The sequence below is a fragment of the Lonchura striata genome, chromosome 9, assembly GCF_046129695.1.
Source record: "Lonchura striata isolate bLonStr1 chromosome 9, bLonStr1.mat, whole genome shotgun sequence".
Taxonomy (NCBI): domain Eukaryota; kingdom Metazoa; phylum Chordata; class Aves; order Passeriformes; family Estrildidae; genus Lonchura; species Lonchura striata.
Window position 1 is genome coordinate 10,085,721 of NC_134611.1, and position 16,311 is coordinate 10,102,031.

At 41.9% G+C, this 16,311-nt stretch overlaps 1 protein-coding gene across 5 annotated transcripts in view; it reads left to right on the plus strand.

Annotated features, from left to right (window-relative positions):
• Positions 1-16,311, plus strand: part of EPS15 (epidermal growth factor receptor pathway substrate 15) — a 64,914-nt gene that overhangs the window by 12,492 nt on the left and 36,111 nt on the right. For 2 of the 5 annotated variants that reach the window (XM_077785356.1, XM_021529299.2), the window contains exons 1-4: positions 3,053-3,154; positions 11,785-11,826; positions 15,661-15,750; positions 16,069-16,116. In XM_077785356.1, the coding sequence (XP_077641482.1) occupies positions 3,068-3,154; positions 11,785-11,826; positions 15,661-15,750; positions 16,069-16,116 (267 nt within the window). In that variant the 5' untranslated portion in view covers positions 3,053-3,067. Of the gene's footprint in view, positions 1-3,052; positions 3,155-4,558; positions 4,750-11,784; positions 11,827-15,660; positions 15,751-16,068; positions 16,117-16,311 lie in introns of those variants that run through there. The other 3 variants (XM_021529282.2, XM_021529273.2, XM_021529290.2) reach the window with 2 other exon arrangements.

Below are 16,311 nucleotides of genomic sequence, written 5' to 3' on the forward strand. Positions count from 1 at the left end.
AAAGCTGCTATAACTTTGAAAGTGTGCAAACCACATTAAGAAGCCAAGAGCACAGCACAAGATGAATTAGCAGGTGATTCCTATGCAGTTTTCATAACGATCAATGTACATACTCCAGAAAATAGACATCCTCCTAGAGGATACACTATAGGACTCACAGATTACGTGTTTTATGTAGAAGAAACACAGAAATTAACAGGTCTCTACAGAAGGTCAGTTGGAGTCTGGCTAGATGATTGTAATGTTCTCTTGTGGCCTTAAAACATAGCAGCCTATCTGTAACCCTTTGTCTAGAAAACTTGCAGCTGCATAAAATGTAAAGAGCACACAAAGCATATCCTGGGGTGGATTTCTAGATAAAGGCATGCCTGCAGTCGTGACTTCCTAAACCAGCTTGTGTCACTAGTCCTGGAAAGTACCCTGAGATTTCTGATAAAAGGTCTCCTCAGTCCAAAGGTTGTCAAAGTCTGCGTGATGATCTTCCTCCTTTCTCAGGAGGGATCTTTCAGTAGCCTAAGTGTGGGAAGTGCTGTTCTGTACCAGGACTATGGCTGTTGCTTGGCTCTCTGAAACCTGTGCAATGTCTGTTTGCCTGTGGGCAGATTCCCTTGCATTACAGTCTTTGATCATAGAACAGTGATTCCTTTTTCTGGCCAGGATTTTGTGTGTTGATGCATATGTTTCCTTTTGCTCTGTAAAACTCAAAGTGGCTTAATCCTTCTTACTTTTAAATCCTTGGTTCTGTATACGCAATGCTGCAGCTACTGCTCTGCTTTGCACTGGAATTCCAGAGAGCTGGGTACCTCATTTTGTGCTCAGGAATGCAGGAGGCAGGACTGAGTCATTCCTCTCTCAGCCTCCGGAGTGCTCATGGGCTGTAGTAACACCTTTCCTAGAACGAGCAGAACAAGTCACACTAAATGCCTGCGTGCTGTTTTGCGCTTCCCGTGTGCTGATCCATAGGGTAAACAAAGCTCTAGGAAAGGAAGAGATGGACACTTAAGATGTTATTTCTGGGGGGACCAGTAGATGATTAAAATGTTACCAGCTTTACTAACAATCATATTTAGACATCTATAGAACAGTGGTCGTTAGTGTTTGCCTGTGGTGGAGAGCCTTTCTGTGCTACCTTGCACATTTTCAAATTCAGCTGTATCAGAGCAAGTCATTTGTACAGTGTTCCACAGTGGGGATTTGCACCAAAATGGTTGTGCTGCTGCTGTGCTCACTGCACTGCTGCAAGTCCCAGTCTTCACCAGCCATTTGGCTAGTTTTGATTTGTTAGCAGTCCCTTGTTTGTCCAGTGTAGACATAACTTTGTGCATTGTACTTTCAAAGAAACAATAAAGAACACTAAGATCTGGTACCTATTTGTCAAAATGCCAGTATTTAGAATTGTAGAAAATCCTATTACACTTACAAATAAAAGCATGCTAATACTATTTTCCATGTCCTTTGGGCATAAAGTGCACTGTAGTAGAGGATCTTGCAACAAAACATCATATAGCAGTTCTTACAGAGCAGATTACAGATAAATATTTCCTGCAGGAGAATTCATGTTAAATGCAAAAAAGATACAAAATGAAACTGTTAAAGTTCTTGCAGTTCATTGATCTTTTGTCTTTCTTATGTTCTTAACAAGCAAGCTTTCCTGAAAACCCAGCACAGAATCCCACCACTCCTTACAAAATTCACAGAAGATATTTCAAAAGGTCAAGATTCATGGGGTCAGCAAAGGAAGAGATAGAAGAATGGGGTTTCCACTGAGGAGGAAATAAGAGGAGAAGTACATTTAGAAAATCCCTCCATTCCAGATTTCAGGAGCTCTTCCACACTAGCCAAGCCCTGGTGAGCTGCTCATGGCTAAGCCAAGAAGGTCATTGGAGGGCATTGTTTTGCAAACCTGCCAACAGCTTTGAGTAAATTTTAGTAGCTGTGACTTTTCTCTTGGCTGCAAGTAAGTATGAAGTCCAGTTTTGTGATCTAATATCAGGTGATGACATCTCAATTCCAGCTGAGAAGCAGAGAGTTGTTTTTCTTCTGGGAGCTGTCATTCTAGATTTGTGAAAATCTGCAATACAATCATTCACCATCAGCAGGCTGACAAGTGCTGTTGTGATTGTTATAGAGATGTCTGAGGTTCTGAACTGGTTGTTTTAACTCAGGTGGTTGGAGGCATCCAGGACAATTTGTCTGTGAGCTGCACAGAATGATCAACAACAGCACAAATCTACATGACCACACTAATTCAGTGTTGACTATATGAAACTCATTATTGTTTTAATTTGTAGAGGCCACAGTGGTTACCTTGAGGGATTCTTGCCCTCTGACTGTGGACACAGTGGTCATGCCTGATGACTGTGAGCGTGCAGAGCCAGGGTGAAGGTACATAACCACATACCTGGCAGTGCTTGCTTGTTCCTGAGCTGCAGGTGCAACTTGGAGTCTGCCGCAGCAGCTCTGGAGAACACTATGGAAAGGTGCTCTGGATGTGGACTGCTGTGCCCTTCACAGTTTGAGGAAGTAAAATGGGGGGTTATTTTCCAACACAAAGTTCAGGGAGATCAGGCCTTCAGGAGTGGTCTTGGCTGGAGCAGACCTCCCTACTGAACAAGTGTTCTGCTCTGAGGGGACCTGGGGCTTTTCATTGTGCTCTGGGGTGACACAGCTCTGCTGGCTGACTGGCACAAGTCCCTTGACTCAGCACCTGTATTCTAGAGCCTTGCTGCAGCTCTGGGTCCCTTCCTGCACCTGGTAGGAAATACTTGATGCAACACCCAGGAGAGAAAGAGAACAGCAGCAAGAACACTACTGAGCCAGATAGCCTGCCCACAAAATCCTGCTCACAGCAGCTCTCTGCATCAAGCCTCCAACTCCAGAGCCAGATCCCAGGTCCCTGTTTTGCATTTTCCTTCTCTTTGCAGAACACATCAGCCTGGGTGTAACCTCTCTCCTGAGAGGCCACCCGTCCCTGCCAAGCTGCAAGGCTCCAAGATGAAGGAAACAACTGACAGAGCAAAGGGCACCCAAATGAGCTCATGGCTGCTCAGAAATTCAGGCTCTCCAAATGCCCACTAAGGGGCCCCCTCCCAAAAATCCTGCTCTCTCCAGGAGACACAGCTGCAGCTTTACAATCTTCTGGTTTCATTTCCAGGTATTAATTATTCTGGGATAGAATTCGAATTTTAATCAAAGAAGAAAAAAATCTAGAAACATAAAGATAAATCTAGAAATATAAAGATAAATCTAGATATAGAAAAAACCTAGAAATATAAAGTCTGTGCTGTTTTCTAGGGATTTTGCTTATGAGAGAAGTGTGAGGTGGAGTAGAGAAGTGACAAGTGAGTATGTGAATGGTGTGAATATTTTTATATTTATTCTGTTTGCTGTTTATATTCTTCCCCTCCATATTTTCTTTTTCTTGCTGAAAAAATGGCTGAGAAACAGGTTGATAAGGCAGAGCTTCTATAAAACCTTTATAAAGGAATAGGTGGGAAGGAGGGATCCCACATTTCATGACAGATGATGAGCACTAGCAGCTCAGGATGACTGCCAGCTGAGGAATGACAGGATGCAGAGGTGGGGCATGAGCACACGACTGAGCTGAGGAGGACAAAAACAATGCAGAGGGGTATAGAATTATGAACAGATAAAGAAAACAAAGCATGTAGGGAAAGCTTTCCAATAATCAAGTATGACTTCAGCTAATTTTTTCTTACTAGTCCAAATGCATATTTCAAGATTAAATGTGTGCCTAAACCACCTTGGGGTAAAGCATAAAAATAGAAACATTTTCTCTTGGTCCTCAGTGACTTATGTATGCTGAGGTAGTGCAGAGCTCAGAGTAGGAGTGGAAATAAGCCAGTGGGAGGAGGTGAGCAGGTACAGGAGCAGGAGAATGAGCGGTGACATAAGTATTGTTTTCAGCCTGTCTGTACACAATTGTTTCCCATGGGTTTGGAGAATGTGGTGCAGTTTACTCCCCACTCCAGCCTGCTCCTTTGTGTCTTGTTGCAATGTCTCATAGTTTCTCCTGCCATAAGGGTTGCTCATCCCTTTCTTCTGGTTACCCGCCCCAGAAGAGCCACTGTTGCCCTGAGTACAAGCAGGGAGACAGAAGGATGCGTACAACCATGAGTTGCCTGGACAGGCATCTGATTTCCTGTGAGTGGAGGGAAGCAGGAGGCCGAGCCCAGGGCTGCTCCTCACCGCTGTGAGGATGCGTCGGGTCAGGACATCCTGCTGGGCTCACGCGCTGCTTCCTCCTGGGCCTTGTGCCCAATTCTGTTGCAACTGAGACCAGACCTGCTTCACCTCCTGTTTTGGGACTTCCCCACCTGTGGCATGACTGGACTGGAGAACTGCAACCATTCACCATGCTGGAAGCATCTCCAGCAGAAGCAGGGCAAATAGGGAAGGTGAGGGAGAGGCCGGGAGCTGGCAGTGGGGGATGTTGGTCTCCGTGTCAGGCCCATGATTCCGGCTCCGGGTTTTCGCTGCAGCTGCCTCGAGCGGGCTCCGGCTCCGGTAATCCGCGCCCGGTTTTGCGCGCGGCTGCGCTGCCGTGTGGCGGCGGGGGAGGCTCCGGCTCCGTCCGGCGGGCGGGCGCGGATCCGGTGCCGGGATTTGCCCGGGGCCGGCTGGGGAAGTTGCCGAAGTTGTGCGGCGAGTGGCGGGGCCCGGCGCGTCCTTCCTGCGGCCGGGCCGGGGGCATGGAACAGCATGGCCGCGCGCCTCTCCCTGGCACAGGTGAGGGGCTGCGCGCCCGGCCCGGCCGTGCCGCCGCCGCCCGCTCCCGCCCAGGCACGGCCGCGCCGCGGGGCTGCCCGGGGCCCGCGCTTTGTGCGGACGCCGCCGCCCCGCAGCGCTGCCCCGCCGCTGTCAGGTGGCGGCGGGGCGGGGGTGTGTCCGTGTGTGCGGGAGGGAGGGAGAACGGCAGCGAGGGGAGGCGGGTGGGCAGCCCGGCGCCGCGACCCGGGGGTGCCGCGGCCGAGGAACGGGTCCCGCCCGGCCGCAGGTGCCTCTGCCCGGGGCAGGAGACCCGGCCGGGAGCGGCCCCGGGCGGGCGGGGCTGCGCCGGCGGCGGCCGCCGTCCGTCTTTTGTCTCTGTAGGACTCGGGGCTCCGGGCTGGAGCCCAGCGAGCCCCGTCCCGGGAACGGAGGGCGGGCGGAGCCGGGGAGTGTTGGCGGAGGGGCTGAAAGGCGATAGCGCCGGGTTAAGGTGTCCGTGCCCGGTGCCAGCCCCGCGGGCACACCCGGCATCGTGGGGTGCTCCGGGGCAGCGAGACCATGGGCAGGTGGCCCTGGGAGGGATAGACGGATTCCTTGTTTTAGCAGAAACCTGGCTCCGCAAATGCTGCTTGCGGGATCGTTTTACCTTGGTTTAGGTGGGCCCCGTGGTTTTGGGACATTTTTGTCACATAGTGCCCATACAGGTGCCTCATAGTAAAGAGCTGTGGAGGTGGTGGCCCTAAAACTTGGAGACCGTGGCACTGTGTCATGCTCGTGTCATCTCACTTCACCTCAATCCTTCTTGCTCGCATTTTTTTCTGACAGTAGTGGAATCACTTCACACAGGGTATTCTACATCATTAGGATCATGTCTTACTCCCTAGAGCTGCAATAGCTAAGGAATGACATTTTTTGATACTTTCTAATTTCATTTAGCAGTGAGATGAGAAATTTACATTCCTACCTGACATAAGGCTGAAGTGGGCCTTTTGGTTCACTCTCCTGGCTTGGGATGCTTCAATCTGATAGCTAGTTGTGACATTTACAGAAAGCAAAGTGGGTAAATGAGCTTAATAAATTGCTTAAGCACATGGAAGTAAACTTAAAAAGCTGGCAGTGAGGCTGCACAAGTTTACAGTTACTTACCTAGTTTGCTTTTGAGAAGAATATCAACCATTTCAAGGAAAGAAGTAGTTCAGTGAAAAGGTGAGTAAATATATGGAGAAAACAAATATATCTTTAAGAGTCTAAAGGTATAGTTATGAAGTATAGTACTGTCTGTGAAAGCTTGCTTTATATTAAAATGGCTAAGTTAGTATTGTCTGAGTCTCTTAATAGTCTTCAAATAAATGTAAAAGCTTTAAACATCTTACTGAAGGGAAAGAAGTTTTTTTGCAGAGCTTCTCTGTCTCTTGATTTGGGGAGAGGAGTGAGGTGTCAGCTCTGATGTGTTCTACAGCAAGACATTATTGCTTACAGGCTGTGTAATCCTTTCATTGTAGAATTTCTTTACTTTTTTGGTCACATGGATGGGGGACTAAATACAAATGTGATAATGTTGACAGAAGCAGAAAAATTGCCAGTATCCTTAAAACCATTGTGGCTGCAGCTTACAACAGTGGTTAAACTGAGGGAGATATTTCTGTGTGTTGACCATTTGTGCGGGGATTTCTTTTTTTGGCTTGTTTGTTTTTTCTTCTTGTGTTGCATAAGAATCATCTTAGGAAGTCAAGCAAGCCCAAAGATAATTCTTTCAACATAGGTTCTAACATGGAATTTTTGGGTTATAAAAAGTTCTCACAAGTGTTGAAGTGTTCAGAACCTATTGAAGAGCATGAGGAAGTGAAAATGAGGGTGTGAGGGTGGGGAGTGCAATGGTGGCTGCACCGAGATCAGTTACTGATAGCAGCAGTAAAGTTGTGTGGAGCACTAAGATCTGCTCTAGGTCACATGCAGAGAGCAGGAGGCACCTGAACCTGCACTCAAAACTCACTCTTGGGTCTGATTTTCTGTTCCCCTTCCTGTGTTTGGCATGACACTACTTTAGCATGGCTGGGACGTTGGGTATTTCCAGCTGACTAGAGGGTATTTTCAGATGACTTTGCAGCTGCAATGTCTGAGAGGGCTGCACATCCTTTATTTGAATATCAGAGCTGTAATTTCAGTGATTTGAAACTTTTCTGTGCTAATTGTATTCTTTTCACTAATTCGTAAAAATACTTGAGGACCGTGTAGCTGTAGTGAAATTTATTACACAAGAATGCTTGAACAAGGGTTGCAAATTAAGGTGATTATCTCCACCTCCTCTCTCCATTTAATAGTAAGTATCTGAAGTATGTTTTATCTCCCTATTTTGAACCCATTCTGCAACATCTTGCTGCCACTTGCTTTTGCTCAGTGAGTGTTACGGTCTGAGCATGACTGTGAATTTAATGTGGCACTTCTGAGGGAACTTCTACCACGGGAGTGTTTTGTTGTGGTTGCCTTTAGTTTGCAAACAAGCGAAGAACAGCACTGAGAAGAAACTGACCGATCTCCCAGATTATTGTATGTTGTTGAAAAAGTCAAATTAAGCTATAATCAGTATAAGGGGTTGTAATTTTTGGCCTTCCAAGGATGGTTGCTTATCAGACCTATTTCATATGGGAAATTTAAGAGAGGAAGAACAGAGAACTGAAGATGTGGAAAATGGATGTTGAGAATAGGGCACAGATGTTTCTTGAAAGGTTAATATGAACATTCAGAACCTTCTAGTTGCTCTTGAAAATTGAACTTGTGGTTTATTCTGAAAAACTGGCTGTGACTGAAGGGGAAGCTCACAGCTCACGGAAGCACTGTAAAGTACTCAGGAGGAAAAGGAAGATAACTTTGTGTTTGTCTTCCTGATGAAATGCTTTTTTTTTGAGAAATGTGGTAATTGTCTTGAAGTAGTTACGAGCTGCTTTGGTAAATGAGACAAAATCAAGTAATATCAATTTGTATCCTAATTAGCTGCAAGTCTCATTTTAGACTTGAGTATTGTGTTGCAGAGTTGAGAATGCTGTGTTGTTGAAGGGAAACATGGAGTATTACACCAAGGCTGAGCTGGATGGATTCCTGTCTCGTGCACACATTGCCAGGATTAAGGTCTTGTTACTGGAATACACAGGATCCAAATACTTGCAGTATGAATGATACCCTCACAGTAATGCACATGTTATATATAATCTAAAGCCAGAGATCTTGAGGTCTCTGGTAAGCTTCTGGTGTTTGTTTTCATTTGTTTGTTTTTTTAAGAAATCAGCAAAATTGTTAAATAAAGATCAGAGTTTGTAATTGTTAGTGGAATAAGGAACCTGTTGTTCCTCTTTCTGTCGTGCAGATGAAGAAACCAGAGCATCCATGTGCATATTTTGCCCTGCACAAAATATGACTGACTGCTCCTAAAGCAGACAGAAGCTAGTTTTTTTAGTTGGTATTACATCCACCATGTTAGGGAGAAGCTGCCTCTAAAAAGGCAGTGCAGCTACTCTTTCATTTTACACAGGCTTTGTTCAGTACTGATTAGAAGATGGTGGAGATTTTCTGTAGCAATTTGAAAATTAAATGGAACCATTTCTAATTATGCAGTGACAGACATCTCTGCAGAGAGAAGACAGCAGTTCTTATGCCTCCTTCAGCTGTTCAAGGGGAAAGAAAGTGCTCAGTTTTTACATACTTGGTAATAATTATATAGAAATTTATAGTAAATATTTTCTTTGCATTTGTTATTGCTGTAGGAGATATTCCTTGTTATATAATTGAAAGTGGTAGAAAGCTTTCCCCTGAAACACTTCAGCTAAGACAATAAAGCAATAGAGGAAAAAGAGAGAAGTTGATTATTGTTTTGAAGTGGCATTGTAAGGAAACCAGCTTGCCTTGAGCTTACCTGCTTTTTGGCTGGCTAACAACAGTAAGAACATTTAAGGCCAGATTGTGTCTTTTGGAAACTCTTAAAATGAGTTATAGAGCTTTGTGTTGTGATAGAATATGGTATTTTGGATTTTACTTAGGATAGAATAGCTTGTTTCTCCCCTGATATCTCATTGGGGTTGGAAGGGAAAATTACTTTTGGTTTTCTCAATGGACAGCTTTTTTTTGTTTATTTTTAAATATTTTTAGAAGGAAAGTTTTGGCTGGATGTGGTGGTCAGACTGGTAATAGTATCTTATTACACCTAAATGCAAATGTGCCAGAGGCATGAAAACATGGGAATTGACTGACAACAGAAGATGAAAAAGACGGGCGTCCCTGAAGGTGTTTTTTATTTCCTAGGTTATCATTCTAAAGTTCATAGGTTTGTGTCAAAGGTTGTAATTACTGCAACACACATTACCCTTATGAAGAGATCAACTTTGAAATGGAGCCATAATAATGTCTATTTTTATACACTGTGGAATCTGACCTTTTCTTTCTCCCAATTTTGTATTTAAAACAAGCTGAATTTACTCTGCAAATGGTTGTTACAAATCCCATAAAAATAATTTTGCCAGGTAAATTCTAAGGCAGCACTTGGAAAGGTGTTGAGCTGTATTTTTTTTCTTATCCCAGAAGAATATCCTAGATTATCTTTGCATTTGTTGGCTTGTTGTGGGTAAACTTCGAAGGAAAAAACAAGTCTATTACTAGTAAAATAGTCTGGGAAACTTTTTTACTACTTAACCTATTCACAGGAAATTCCAGTTACTGCAGTCATACTGATGTTAAAATGAATATTGGAAGCACTAATGAAGTAAAGAGTTATTGGCTCATACTCTTAAGTACTGAATGAAAAGATTATTTGCACTTAGTGTTTCCATTGCAGGACTTCAATATGATGTTTCCTGTCCAGGAGTGACAGTGATCAGTTTGGCTGTAATAAGGAGACATTTGGCTGAACAAAGAGTGACATTGGGCAAGAGGGATGATGCAGAGGAATCGATGGTTCCAGCAGATGCACTGGCCAGCTCTGTTCTGCTTCTCTGCTCACTGCTTTAATTTTGTCCTGTGCCTAGACTTTTACATTCTCATGAAGTAACACCTAGTAAGTCAAATACTTGAGTATTTGGGAGAACTACCCCTGTAGGTTGCTGTGCAAAGTGTATCTGAGGGGGTAAATAAAGCATGTGAGGTTTAGATAACAAAATACTGTGTGCTGTGGAGTGCTAGAAAATGTTTGAGGGTTGTTTGTTGTATTGGTGTTGTGGCAGTCTGAGGGCTGCCAAAATTGAATATATTTTGTCAGGCTATTTTAAGGGATGTGTAACTCCATGCTTAGTTGATGGCTGAAATAATAAAAGTCTTTGGGTACCAGAGCAAAGTCAGAGCAAGGTTATCTATAAAAATGGAGGTATTGTGGAGGTATTGCAGTGAATACCAATGATGGTTTCCCAGCATATGTAATTTTTCATGTCTGGCTGTGGCAGTGGTATTTCCCACCTCCTAGTAATCAAATAAAATCCATCTCCTAGTAATCAAATAAAACCTTACCAGCTGTGTGTCCCTGTTGTTGCCCCTTTCCCCCAAACACAGACAAAAAAAAAATGAACAGCAACAACAAAACCCACCAAAAAACCACCAAATACAAACCAAAAAGCCATCTAGAAAATCAGAAGCTGAGTCTCTGGGGTAGTGTACTTGCTGAACAAGCTCTGAATGTAAGCTCTCCTGTTATTTCTAGCTGTACTCTCTAATTTGTCTTTTAAGACATTCTGATGATGCTGCACACTTACTGTAATTGCACAATATCACACTAAATTAATTTCTACCAAACATCTTCTATTATCATAGTATCCATTTACTACTATCATAGTATAATTTTCTGATAATCAGCACCTGTGAACGTGGAGTACTCAGCCAAAAGAGCAGCTGTTGCTGTAGGAAAATGGATGTGGTATTATTTAGCTGTAAACCATTTTTACAATCTCTAGTAAAGGTTTTTACAAAGTTGTGATTCACAACATCCACGATGTTCCATTTGAACGTCTGAATTTTTAATCCAGAGAAGTTACTTAGTTGGATTCTGTTTGTACAAATTCTGCAAATCCTGGAGTTTGTCATCATATTCCTATTAAGGGGGAGAACTCTGGTTTTGGATGATATTTGAAGTTATGTGCTCCGGGCTTTTTTAGTAAGTATTGTGTAATTAGCTTGTATTAGTTGTTTCCACAGTGTTTTCCCACTCTGAATTCTAGGTTTATCCTCTGTATAAATGCCTTTGTTTTAGGAAGCTTGTACTTCATGAAAGCAGGATCTGATTTTGTGCCTGTTTTTACACTAAGGAAGAGAGGTAACCCTAACTTCATTTCTTGGCAGTCTGTTGGAAAAGCTATTTAGTGTAGGCCAAGAGATTAGGCTTTGCATTGTTTCAGGTCTTAGATTTTTTTTTTCTTTTTAGTTTCTAAGAATAATTTAAAAATAAATAACCTTTTCCAAAGAAGCTGTTTTATCCTTGTCCACTTAACTTTAGGTGAGCCCTGAATCTCTGGTAGAGGGCAGTGGAATGCAGGCAGAAGTTATCCCCAACAAGGGTTCAAGTTACAAAACCCAAACTTAGAATATTGTTCTATTTAAATGTAGTACTGTCGCTGTGGGTTTAGTTTTGAATCCAGAGATTAATTTGGGTAACTGAAAATTTTGCAGACTGGTTGCATAGGACACTAAATGCTAAAGAATGGTGCAGTGGACAGTGAAATAAAATTGTGTTCCTTTGTACTCTAATATTAGAGAGCACTTTCTAGCCTGAGTCGTTTCAGGTTTCTGCTTTTGCCCCTAGGAAATGTTGCCTAAGAGTTCTTGTTTCACACAGTCTCACCTGGTGACCTGGCTGAGGGAAATCTGATCTGGGGTGGTGTCAATGACTTCAAAACAAGAAGTCAGTCTTCTAAAAGTTACAGCACCACGAGCTGTCCTAGTTCCTCATCATTGTACAGAATAAATCCTTATTGCTTCTTTGAAGACAAGTGGAGTGTGTTTTATATCTTTATTTTTCCAGGGAGAGGGAAATTGCAATATGGATCTCCAGGGCTCATTTTATCTCTTGTGTCTTTTTTACAGCTATCGAGTGCAAATCCTGTGTATGAGAAATTCTATCGACAGGTATGTATATTCTGAAAGAATAGACCTCATTTGGATTTTAAAAAATTGATATTCTTTTTCTAGGGTCTCAGCCTGGCCAACAGTGTGTAAACAAGAAAAGTTCAAGAAAATTTATAGTGCTTTAAAATGTATTTTTGTAGTAGCTAACACTTAAGTCTGAGCTATATCAGTATAAATTTAATATTGGTTGTAAGATGACCCTTATTTTTTAGGGAACTGCCAGGTGTGTATGACTTACATCACTTGACAGTTTTTATAGACTGTGAGGTCTTGGGATGGAGTAAATTCTTTAAAATTATGTATTGATATGTTCTTGATTACTTTTTACTAGTGAAGATGAATTTCTTGCATTTGTAGCTCAGTTGACCTCATGTAAAATTTGATTCTCACTCAGAATATCCTCAGAGTTAATCACAGGATGTTGTAAGGAGTGAAATTTGGATAGAAGGCCACTGAATGCAAAAAGAATGCCTGTAGTTCTTGCAGCTTCACTCGACAGATGCAAACCTTTTGACTTTATGATGCAGAAATAAAAAATACTTATAAATAACATATAAGAATATAAATTTTATTTATCAATTGCCTTCTATATTTTGATCCAGCAATACCAAGGTGTCTTGATTCCTCTAAATACAACTTTTTTTAAAAAATAGCTGTTTCACCTATTCTGTAGTAACAGTATTTTTTGTCATGTACATACTGTACTTTATTGTACAAATGTAATGTAGAAGATTTCAAGGAAGTTAAACTACTTGGCTGTATAAAACATTTTAAAATAATTTTGTTTTGTAATACACCTGATCAGTAATTGATGAACCCTGTAAAAAACCTTATAGGAGGTTTTTTTTCCCTTTGTGCAACTGTTAATGTTCCTGTCTGTCCTAAGACAGGTTATGGTGTATATGGCCTCCGTATTTAGGAGCTTCTTCTGTAAGTCAACAGCAGAATGTAAACTTATGTGCTGGGGAAGGGACCAGGCCATGATTTCTATCCATGCCCTATTTTTGGATTGTACTTAGAAGATTAGTCCCATTATCAAGTGCAAAAAACAGCAGTTCAGGTGTGTCAGCCTATGATGCTTGAAGTCTGAGCTTGCCATTGTACTTTCATAAGGGATTTTCTCCACTGCAGGAGAACAGCAGATCTGAAATTGCTAAACAAGAAGAAAGAGTTTACCTTGATCTAAGTTCAGATGGCTCCTGGTGGCTGAAGGAGATGTATCACCCTCAGAAAGTTTTCCTTCAGATGGACAAATCCATCTGTGTGTTTATCTCTAGACGTTGGATTAAAAACCTTAGGAGAGTCCCTTATAATGAGATATGATTATAAGAGCATAAGAAAAGGCTGGGAACTGATTGTTCTGCACATCCTGGCTCAGCTCTGACTCTCACTGTCAGGTACCACCTTTGCCATCTGCCTGTCTTTTCCTTCTGACTGCAGTTGCTCAAGAAACTCAGATAAAGGAACTGAATTGAAGCACAAATGTGATACTGGTTACTAAGTCAGTGTCTTCCATTTGTTGGAATACATAGCCAAGTGAAACTAGTGCACTGTTGTCCAGTGGTTTCAGTAGTGTACAGGAAAAGGGATTCCTTAAACATGATGTTACTGTTAATGAAGTGGTGCCAGTGGATTTGTTTTCCAGAGGATTATTTTTCTGACTTGCTCAGAGGAATTCTTTGCTGCAAGGATTTTTCCTAAAGAGGAGCTTTCAAACGTGTCTGAAGACTTTCAGTTCCACTAGGGAACTTTTCCCTTCCATTCCTCAGATAAGGAGATGTCAGCTTTCAGAACAGAATTTCAGAGAGACATTTCCCACTTTGTCTTATGGTGCTTGTGGAGTGTGCTTTTATATGAATAAATTCATCACCTGGAACAGGGCTGATTCTGAGTACACTTCCAGTTCTATCACAAACTTAAAGGAATTCATCTGGCAAAAGGTGTGTTGTGAAATGGGTGTAAATCCTGCCCTTTGTACTTAGAATGAGATTGGAACCTCAACCTTTCAATAGGCACACTTTTCTTTCAAATAAATATATTTCTGTTTAACCTTTCATAGACTGACTCAAAGCAGGGTGAAGTTAAAGCATAAACTTAAATACCTGTCATAAAGCACTAGGAAATTACTTAATCACATGATGCAGTGCAGCAGGGAAGCAGTGCTGAATTCTTGAGTGCTGAACTGAAGTACTTCTCACTGTAACCCTAATCTCATCAGGTATATGTTTGTAAATTCTGGTAATTCCTGGTCCTGCAAGAGACAGGCTGTAACAAGGGGGTTGTTGGCTGATGGAGCTGTGGAAACTGTTTCTTACACATCAGGGGAAAAGCTCTGCCAGGCTGGTGTATAACTGACAAACACCAGCAATCATCCCAGTGCAATAATCAAACATAAGTAACACCACCCCAGCATTCAAGACTCAGTAATTTGTAAAGAAATTGAAATCAGCCCTATAAAAAATAGTTACTAAGGGTTTGATAAATAATTGTACAAAAAGAAACTAGTATCAGTGTTGGGTTAAGTAAGAATCCTTCTTAAATCCCTTAAAGTCACCTTCCTCTGGCTTGGACTTGGGGAACTAAAAAGTAAACACAGCTGATACTGTGGTGTTCTGTGACTTTCTTGAAGGAGGAATGCTAGGATGGAAGTTTTCTGAGTGGATGCCAAGATTGTTGTGTTACATACAAGGTCGACTTCACTATTTAAAAGGGGGTTTGATGCACTGTCTTGGCAGCTTTGTGCCTGTAGATGAACAGCTCTCCCACAACTCAATTAGCCTAACTGCTGGACTGTACTGTTTACAACCTTATTGCTCTGACCAGGGCATCCTCAGTTACAGGAAAAACCCTCTCCTAATTAAAATCATCACGGTTATGTTAAAAACAATAGATGTTTTCACTGTTATATTAAATTACGATTTTGGGGTTTCAGAGTGTTTTGTTCCCTTTTAGAAGTATCTACAGACAACTGCTGCAGCATTCTTTCCAAATGATAAATTCCCCACAGTCTTTCAGGAGCCAGCTCTAATCCCATCTTGGGAAGCTGTTAGCTTTGAGCACCTTGTGTGTGCTGCAGCTGTGAACTTGGGCAGTTGGTCTTGTGTTCCAAACACAATATTGAATAGGGCCTTTGTTTAAACACAAAGCTGTGAGACTGGAAATGGTTCAGTTGTCATCATCATCACTCTACCTGTGGGGTGTAGTAATGCTGACAGTCTGAATTGACTGAAGATATCCTTAGTCCTATTTTCCATACTGTGCCCTTTTTGAGAATCCTTTTCTTTAGGCTCTCAAGGACTCTCAGCTTCCTCTCTATTTCCCTTGCCCTTACATCACCATGTAGGTGATGTAAGTTTTCCTTCTTTCTTTTCCCACTTGAAAAGATTTAGTTAAAAACTTGAATAACTCTCTATTTTAATGATCTCTCTATTGATCCAGGGAGAAATGCATGCTGCTTGGTATTCTGCCAATATCACCAACTTCTTCACTGGGTAAATAGGTTTCACTTTAGGGAGTATTTCCCTCTGCTGTGGTGGTAAAGGTATCTTCAAAGCAGAGCCTTCTTTTTCAGACCCTAACAGTAATGAATACAGAGCTGTTCAATGAAATGTAATCGAGCCCTGGAATTCTCTGTTCTTAAAAATCACATGTTTTTATGGCATCAAGAAGAAAAGCCTGTGATTAGGAGGGGCTAATTAGATAGGTTCAGAAGATTGTCCTCAAAGTGACTGTTAGCTTGGGCATTCTTCTTCAGTAGCTTTTTGAGAAGCTGTGTAAAGAGATGGCATCAATTCAAAAGCCAGTTTGTCATGTGAGGATTTTTTTCTCCCCCAGGTTGATTCTGCTAATGCTGGAAGAGTATTAGCTTCTGATGCAGCTGTTTTCTTGAAAAAGTCTGGATTGACAGATTTGGTACTTGGAAAGGTATTTAATGGCAATTAAAAAAATTATTTAATTATCCTGTCTTCTCGCTTCAGTTAGTATTTTGTTTAAATTAAAATACTTAGTAGTACTACAGAATACATGATCTTCCCTAACGTGTTTTCAGTTGTTCTATCCAATAGCTGCAATAGTTTCTATCCAGTCATGGAAATTATTGCAATATTTAAATTTGTCATCACAATTAAGTGGCATCATGAAAGTCAAGACATGAACTTTCCTCCAAGAGTCCATTATAATGTAGGGACGACTTGCCAGCTTCCTCTGAAGAGCTGTGAACCCTTTATGATATTTATGTTTCAGATTTGGGACCTAGCTGATACTGATGGCAAAGGTATCCTGAACAAACAGGTATGATTATTTTGTAGTGTATGGCTCTGACCATTACCCAGCCTTGAAACAAGATGAAAATAGAAATTTTTGGTTCAGGAAATCAGTTTTTTTCTAACAGATTTTTTTCTAATTTTGACTGGCTATGTAATTTCCATTTGAGTGGAAGCTACAATAAATTAAACAGCCTTCAGCTGCCTCATCAGCTTTTCTCCA